Source organism: Choloepus didactylus, chromosome 4 (genome assembly GCF_015220235.1).
Source record: "Choloepus didactylus isolate mChoDid1 chromosome 4, mChoDid1.pri, whole genome shotgun sequence".
Classification (NCBI taxonomy): domain Eukaryota; kingdom Metazoa; phylum Chordata; class Mammalia; order Pilosa; family Megalonychidae; genus Choloepus; species Choloepus didactylus.
Window position 1 is genome coordinate 150832780 of NC_051310.1, and position 9454 is coordinate 150842233.

Sequence of the window (9454 nt, forward strand, 5' to 3'; positions counted from 1 at the left end):
TATCACATTTTAATTTTCACTGCTTAATACTTGACCATACAACAGAATCAGAAAGAAAGCTTGGTTGAGCATAAGTAGGTGAAGTTGCTTAGACTTCACATATCTTGCTTTTGGCTATTGTGGAAAGATATCCCATGAGACTACAGCAGGGCTGAGAAGGTCTATAAAGAAGAGAGGATGACAGAAAAAATGGTTATGTTGACACACAGAAAGAGTACCCAGGAAATTTAATGAGCCTAATAGAGGAGCCAAGGCTTCTCTGAGCTGCTAACTGATAGACCAAATTCCATCTCAACATCTTCTCTTTAATGTTTCACTGACATTTTGATTCTTCTGTTTCCAAATCTATTCCTCCTTTAGTCTGCCTCATCCCAGGTAATGGCATTTTCCTTGACCCACTGGTTTCAGCCAGAAACTTTGTTATTTTCTTTCTCTTACCCTTCACCTCATATCCAATCCATCAGCAAGTCCAGCTGTACCTATCTCCAAAATGCATCCACCCTGTCCAAACATTCCTTATCTTTTTCCTTAAATATGTCAAATCCTTCTAATGGTCTCCTACCTCTCCCATTGACTTTCTCCAATCAATTCCTCCAAGAGTGATCAGATAGACCTTAGAGAATTAAGAACATGTCACTCACCTTTTATATGGCAAGTATCTTCACACTGCCCTTGGAATAAAATTTAATTGCCCTACCAAGTCCTTATAATTTCCAATTTCACATTTTACCCTGCAAATTCATCTCTTGTCATCCTTTGGCTCACTCACTAAGCTCCTGCTTTCAGTTCCTGGAATAGACCACACTTTTTCCCATCAAGGATTTTCACTTTCTTTTTCCTCTACCTGAATATTTCTTCTTCTGGTTCTTCACATGGATATGTCCTTATCTTTCAGGATTAGCTGAAGGGTCATTGGACAGAGAAGTTTTCCTGAGCACATTTCCCTCTCCATTTGCTCCTATTTTTTTTTATATCAAGACATTTTTTCCTTCACAACGATCATCACAATTTTCATTTGTTTTTATATTTGTTTGTTTACTTGTGTTTGTTCCTTCCTCCCCCCTTTTCACCTCAAGACTGTGAACTTCACATGGGAAAAAACAGTCTTTCTGGATCACTATTGAATCCATGTTTCTTGGTAAAGAAACTACTAAATGGTAGGTGCTCCAATAATATATTGGTTCAGTGAATGCATGAATAAGTGGCTGTGAGGTGATTACTTTTTCATTTGTCAAAATAATTTGTCTTTTGAGAATGTCATAGAAATGGTATCAATCACACTACCCAAACTGGGTTCATACACTTTCTTCATTTTAAGAACACTGAGTTCTTAACTTTTCTTCTCCAACTATAAACTAAATTCCTCCTCATTTATACCCAAACTTCTTAAAAGAGATAATTGCATCACTGTCCTCACCTCCTCACCCCCTCCACATCTTTTGCTCTATTTTTTCTCTTTGCTCCATTTCCAATCATTTTATTTTTATGCATGTGCTCCTGAAAAGCTGTATGTAAACTAAAGTCTAATGTAAGAAAATTCAAGTTTTCATCCTTTACTTCTTTGAATAGCTCTTCTGCTCCTTTCTCTCTTTCTCTTCTCCTTCTGGCACTCCTATCACATTGTCACATACATGTTAGTGGGCTTATTAGTGCCCTTTGTATCTTTGATATCTCTAATGCTTTGTTCATTTTACCCATTCTTTGTTCTCTGTTCTTAGGACTGCCTCATCTCTATCAATCTGTCTTCAAGTTCACTAATTCTTTCTTCTACCAGCTCAAACCTACTGATGAGTCTGTCTGGTGAATTTTTCATTTCATCAATTGTAATTTTCAACTCCATAATTTTATTTTGGTACTTATAAATAATTTTTCTCTCTTTATGATATTCTCTATTTGATCTGATGTTATCATACTTTTTGTTACTTCTTTAATCATGATTTGTTCTGTTCTTTGAACAAATTTACACTTTCTACTTTGAAGGCTTTATTAAATCTGACATCTGGTAACAACAGAGGCAGTTTTTGTTGTCTGCTTTTTTCCCTAGTGTATGAGTCATACTTTTCTGTTTCTTTTCATGTCTTATAACTTTTTGTTGGAAATTGAATATTTTAGATAATATATTGTAACAACACTGTGTACTGGTTCCCCCACCCCCATCTCTTGTCTCCTTCAGGGCTTGTTACTATTATTTGCTTATTGGTTTAGTGAGTGGTTAGATTATTTTACTGGAGTCTATTATGCTCAGGCTCTCTTCTTTCCCCACCAGCATTGCTAAGTCTCTGATGTTGCTCTTCCTGGGGTGGACAAGTCTTTGGTATGGCCACAGTCAACCTGTTTGACAGTGGCTTTGGCAAGGCTCTTCTCCTCCTTCTGCTCATCTTCCACTGACTGCTGCTATTTCTTCTTCTTCTCCTTCTTCCTCTTCTTTCAATTCCTCTTCTTCTTCTTCTTCATTAATGAAGATAAAATCCATGTTGGGTGATTATTTTATTTGCAAAAGTTAGCACTACAATAGCTATCATGCCAAACAGATTTTAGTTTGTGTTTATCTCTTTAAAACTCCCTGTAATCTTATGTCTCTTGTCATTTTGAGTCCAATGTCCCACTACTAATTTATATGCACTCAGTTTTTGAAATCCAGTCTACTATTACTTATTCCCTGAACTTCATTCCCCTACCTTGGTGCCTACAAAAGTATCTGTTCAAAAGTAATAACAATAATGCTATTTCTTTAATGTTTAAGTATTCATAAAATGTTTTTATTTCCATTATATTCTCTTGACTCACATCTTTCCTGTGAAATGGCTATTATTAACAATCCCATTTTATGTATTAGAATACTGAGGATCAGAGCAGTCAAATGACCTGCTTTTTCAAGGGTATGATTCAAGCCTTTCCATTTTCACAATCAGGGCAGAGTCAAAAGGAAAAACAACACCACCAACAATGTCATGAGTGATCTGTTTATTGTACATCGGCAATGTTTTTTGGCACTGTATAAAAATATATAAAAGATATTCCAAGTTAAAAGATTATTATTCATGTTTGACATTGTACAAATGACACTGTGTAAAAATCTGAAGTTCTTAGAAATATTAGCTAAAAAATATGATGGTTCAATAATACTGTGTGTTTATATCTAAAATTTAGCTTAAACTAGGATGCAGCTACAGAGTTAAAATATATGCACAAAGCCACTGATTTGTCTTATTGTACAATTAAAATACTGAATCCAGACTGATGACAATTGCAGACATTCTATTTTGTGTCAAGCAATATTTCTTTCAATTTTTTGAATACATTTAATCTTTCAGTTACAAGAACTTTTTCATAAATCAATGAGAGCTGGAAAGTACACATGAAAATTATGGATAGGAAATGAAACAATATTTAATGGACTCAATTTTTATATTAGATGTACATGAATTTTACCTTCTTTCTTCTGTTTTCAAAAATTATGAAAGAATATATTACAAATTTGGTCCTCAATCACCAATAATTTTTGCCACTGTGAAGTTCTCATTTTTAGATACATGTGGAATTATTTTGATTTGTATTAAAATATTCAACACCCACCAGGTTTGCAAATAATTTTGAAGACATTTGTAATTTTCTGGGAATGTTATGGAATTCATTGTAACCAAATTATCCTATTTTTATAATGTATTACTGATGGCACCATTTATCTAGAAAAAGTCTTGTAATGAGTAGAAATGGATACCAAATAATCCAAAAAAAAACACAGAAATTTTACAGGAATATTTGTGTGTTATTCATGGTATGTAAGGAAAATTATAAACAACCAAAATATTCAATACACAATGAAAAGATAAGCTAATAAGTGTACATCAATGAGGTGAAATTGATGTGGTAAAATATGATTTTTCTACTATGTCAATATATGGAATACTGCTATGAATAAGTGGAACAAAGGCATCAGAATCTTAATTTGCCTGTACATGTTGATTGCAACATGTAAAGATTCTATGTGCTAAATTGAAGGGAACCACAATTTTAGTAATACTAATAACATTTTATGCACTCTAGAATCTATGTTCTGTATAAAGTATTTAAAAGTATGACTAAATAATTTCAAGATTTTGTAATTTAGAAGTATAAAGAATGAACTGTTAGTTAAAATTCTTTTAAATAATAAACCAGGAGCAAGTCCCTTGCATTTAGAGCAAAATAATAACTTTATAACTAAATAACCCCTGTCGATAGTAGAAATCATTAGCATAATGCTGTGATTCACTGAAAGTTTTCATTTCCATGTAGGATCATGCTCCCTCATGGCAGTTCCCTAGTTTTTCCAGGAGTTCACATAATGTTTTCTTAATTTTCTCATAGCTGACTTAACATCTTCATTCCTCAGGGAATAGATGATGGGGTTCAACAAGGGTGTACACACAATGTAGAACACAGAAAGGAACTTATCCACAGAAAATCTACTAAAAGGCCATATATAGAAGTAAATGCAAGGCCCAAAGAAAAGAATCACCACTGTGATGTGGGCAGTTAATGTGAGAAGTGCCTTGGATGAGCCACTGGAGGACCGGTGCCGAACAGTGATCAAAATGATGGTATAAGATATAATTAAAGCCAGAAAACAGCTCAGTGAAATCAGGCCACTGTTAATTAGTGTCATGATTTCCATTTCATACCTATCTATGCAAGTCAGCTCTATGACCAGCGGAAGGTCACAAAAGAAGCTGTCTACCTCATTGGGGCCACAGAATGGCAGAGCCACAATAAAAGCCAAGTGACTCACAGAATGAAGAATACCCACAGCCCAGGAAATAAACACAAAAATCATACAGAGTCTCTGATTCATAATGGTGCTATAGTGCAGGGGCTTACGTATGGCTATAAATCTGTCATATGCCATAGCTACAAGCAACATCATCTCACTCCCAACAAAACTGTGAAGAAGGAATATCTGGGTTATGCACCCCTCAAAGGAGATTGTTTTGTGCTCAACAAAGAAGTCCACAAGCATCTTGGGGGTGGCAAAGTTGGACTGGCAGATGTCGATGAAGGAAAGGTTTCTGAGCAGGAAGTTCATGGGAGAGTTCAAATGGGAGTCAGAGGAAATGATAGCAATAATCATGATGTTGCCCAGCACAGATGCCACATACATGATAGAGAAGATCACAAAGAAGAAAAGCTGCAGTTCATAAGAACTAGTGAGGCCCAGCAACACAAACTCACGTACCACTGATTCATTTGTACGAGCCATGTAGGCAATCTACAGTCACCTAAATAAAAGTAAAATAGGGAAATATCAAAATTACTGGCAGTATAATATATCTAGGTTACAAAAGACATATGATAAACTTTCAACTGAGTCAATTTAATGAAATTTAGATAAATAAGCAGTTGACTAATATTTAGCACCTAAAACTGAAATGTGAAGTGGAAGAAGTATGAAACAAAGAGGATTGGCTATGGCTCTGATTATAATTATAAAGATAAGATACACATATTAAAAAGCAATAATATAAAATCAGAAATAGGCAACTATAAAATGAGTGATACATTAATATAATAATGCAATAAATATTAGCAAGATAAAAGAGATCAAACTGTTTTGAAGCTTTTGTTATGTAATTTTAATCTGGTTGTTGAAGTGCTAAATCTTACCCTTTCAGAGGTTACCATCTTTGTGTTTGAGTTATGATTTCTAGTGTAAGATGAATTCAGAAACATAATTTACTCAAGTAGCTTCAAACATGGGATACTCACCTTATTGTGAAGATCTGAGTCAAGGCTGTCATGTGTTCACATGAGCAAGGGGAAGGAGGAGGCAAGCAAACAATGGAGAAGAAGGATGTGTTCACTTTGAAGATCAAAAAAACAGGACCTGAAGAGCTATAATTTTTAATTTAAAAAGATAAAATCTGACACTGTCAGGGACTTCTCCCTAGAACCAATCCACTGTATAAAATCTGCTAAATGTTATGGTAATTTAATGGGGAAATATTGTAGGGGAGGAAACTTGGAGACCTCTGAGGCTAGTGAACAAAGCATTATTCTTGTAGCAGAGCATGCAAATACATCAGTGGATGATAACAGCACCAATAGAAACCAGTAGAGTCACAGTAAGAAAGAATCTAGAGCAGAAGTTCACTTTTATTTTGTAATGGCATTTGCCACTTAAATGAATCACACATCTGGTGCATACTTCTATCATAGCAAAATGTTAGAAAATATGCTTTATATAATAATAATAGCAGTAATAATAATTTTATGCTGTTTTTTATATACCAGGCACTCTCCTAAATGCATCCCATGCATTAACTCACCTAATTCTCACAATTACCCATCAAGGTAGCACTAACTACTCACATAGCCATTTTACAGATGTGAAAACTGAGACACAGAAATGATAAGAGTGATTGCAAGACAGAGAACTGCCCAAGTTTATACAACTAATAAGTTGTTTACTTATAGTAATTACTCCTACAGTGGACTGGGAGACACTTTAGACAAACAATGAAAGTTAGATCAGAACAGAGCACTGAGGCTCTGAAACTGGAAATATTAGGTTCACATCTCAACTTCCCCATTTTGTAATGGAATTATTTAAGAAGTTTCTTAACTTCTTTCAACTTATTTCCTAAAATATGAAATGATGATATTACTTACTACATTTCATGGACACTGGAAAGATTACAAGTGATGATGTATGTACAGTGGCTGAGACAGAACAGGTTGGCAGGGAAGAGAGGGGTGTTGTCGAGAGAGTGAGAGAAAGAGAGAGGGAAGGAGAGAGAAAGGGAGGGAGAGAGAAGAAAGCATGAGGTTTAATATCAGGCTAGATAAAGTTACTGCATCAGTCTTGTCTTTGAAAAAGGAGTATTTTCTGAAAATACCCAAATTCCCTCTTAATTCTCTCTTTCCAATACCTAATGAATGATAGGATTTGACAGTCTTCATTTTTCAAAATATAGGAAATACCCAAAAAATCTCCACAAACTAACTTCTCAGGATTTCATAATGCAAGTGGAATAGACCAGGCTAACCATCATGTTTCATTTTCTTCTTAATAATTAAGGTAGGAAAGAACTAGTGGAAATGGATAACATTTTTCTGCCTACTAGCTGTATAATCAATTCTAGAAGATAGAACTAGGTTATCTCCAAGACAATTTCATCTCCAAACTTCCAAGTGTAGAGAGAGTTATGTAATGGGAATATATGAGTTTCAAAAAGTCACTCAGAATTCCTTGGACTATGCTTAGAACATCCAGCTCCTTTGAGGCTGGATAATCACTCTCTCATTGCCAGTGTACATTTGGGGAAAATGTGTTTTCAGATTTCAAAATACACTATGAGAAAATTTTCCCCTCCTGGTTTGAGACTAAGTTTGATACATAAGAAATTAATCTTACATTAGTATCGGTCTCTAAAATGTGTCAATAGAAACCTGAAACCATAAGCATGCATAATTTGTCTGTAATTTATCTTTGAAAACTTGTTTTTAATAAGACTAGAGGAGGCGGGGCAAGATGGCAGACTGGTGAGCTGTATGTTTTAGTTACTCCTCCAGGAAAGTAGGTAGAAAGCCAGGAACTGCGTGGACTGGACACCACAGAGCAATCTGACTTTGGGCATACTTCATACAACACTCATGAACACGTGGAACTGCTGAGATCAGCGAAATCTGTAAGTTTTTGCGGCCAGGGGAGCCGCGCCCCTCCCTCCCAGGCTCAGTCCCGGGGGAGCAGGGGCTGTCAGCTCCGGGAAGGAGAAGGGAGAACTGCAGTGGCAGCCCTTATCAGAAACTCATTCTACTGATTCAAACTCCAACCATAGATAGACTGAGACCAGACACCAGAGAATCTGAGAGCAGCCAGCCCAGCAGAGAGGAGACAGGCATAGAAAAAAAAAAAACACAAAAAACTCCAAAATAAAAGCGGAGGATTTTTGGAGTTCTGGTGAACATAGAAAGGGGAAGGGCCCTGAGGCGCATATGCAAATCCCGAAGAAAAGCTGATCTCTCTGCCCTGTGGACCTTTCCTTAATGGCCCTTGTTGCTTTGTCTCTTAGCATTTCAATAACCCATTAGATCTCTGAGGAGGGCCCCCTTTTTTTTTTTTTTTTTAATCCTTTTTTCTTTTTCTAAAACAATTACTCTAAGAAGCCCAATACAGAAAGCTTCAAAGACTTACTATTTGGGCAGGTCAAGTCAAGAGCAGAACTAGGAGAGCTCTGAGACAAAACTCAATAATCCAGTGGCTGAGAAAATACACTAAACACCACAACTTCCCTAGAAAACGGGGGCATCCGCTCACAGCCATCATCCTGGTGGACAGGAAACACTCCTGCCCATCGCCAGCCCCATAGCCCAGAACTGCCCCAGACAACCCAGTGTGACGGAAGTGCTTCAAATAACAGGCACACACCACAAAACTGGGCAGGGACATTAGCCTTCCCTGCAACCTCAGCTGATTGTCCCAGAGTTGGGAAGGTAGAGCAGTGTGAATTAACAAAGCCCCATTCAGCCATCATTTCAGCAGACTGGGAGCCTCCCTACACAGCCCAGCAGCCCAGAACTGCCCAGGGGGGACGGCACTCACCTGTGACATAGCACAGTCATCCCTCAACAGAGGACCCGGGGTGCACGGCCTGGAAGAGGGGCCCACTTGCAAGTCTCAGGAGCCATATGCCAATACCAAGGACTTGTGGGTCAGTGGCAGAGACAAACTGTGGCAGGACTGAACTGAAGGATTAGACTATTGCAGCAGCTTTAAAACTCTAGGATCACCAGGGAGATTTGATTGTTAGGGCCACCTCCCCTCCCTGACTGCCCAGAAACACGCCCCATATACAGGGCAGGCAACACCAACTACACACGCAAGCTTGGTACACCAACTGGACCCCACAAGACTCACTCCCCCACTCACCAAAAAGGCTAAGCAGGGGAGAAATGGCTTGTGGAGAACAGGTGGCTCGTGGACGCCACCTGCTGGTTAGTTAGAGAAAGTGTACTCCACGAAGCTGTAGATCTGAGAAATTAGAGATAAGGACTTCAACTGGTCTACAAATCCTAAAAGAACCCTATCAAGTTCAGCAAATGCCACGAGGCCAAAAACAACAGAAAATTATAAAGCATATTAAAAAACCAGACGATATGGATAACCCAAGCCCAAGCACCCAAATCAAAAGACAGAAGAGACACAGCACCTAGAGCAGCTACACAAAGAACTAAAGATGAACAATGAGACCATAGTACGGGAGATAAAGGAAATCAAGAAGACCCTAGAAGAGCATAAAGAAGACATTGCAAGACTAAATAAAAAAATGGATGATCTTATGGAAATTAAAGAAACTGTTGACCAAATTAAAAAGATTCTGGACACTCATAGTACAAGACCAGAGGAAGTTGAACAACGAATCAGTGACCTCGAAGATGACAGAAAGGAAAATGAAAACATAAAAGAAAGAATGGG

At 37.3% G+C, this 9454-nt stretch overlaps 1 protein-coding gene across 1 annotated transcript; it reads right to left on the reverse strand.

Moving 5' to 3' along the window:
• Positions 1-4303: 4303 nt before the first annotated feature.
• On the reverse strand, positions 4304-5239 carry LOC119533441 (olfactory receptor 4K1-like). The gene has a single exon (XM_037835480.1). It carries the CDS (start codon positions 5237-5239, stop codon positions 4304-4306), a length of 936 nt encoding a protein of 311 aa, XP_037691408.1.
• Positions 5240-9454: the final 4215 nt, after the last annotated feature.

Excerpts from the sequence above, each read along its gene's own strand:
- LOC119533441 (XM_037835480.1), bottom strand. The coding sequence starts at position 5,239 with ATGGCTCGTACAAATGAATCAGTGGTACGTGAGTTTGTGTTGCTGGGC.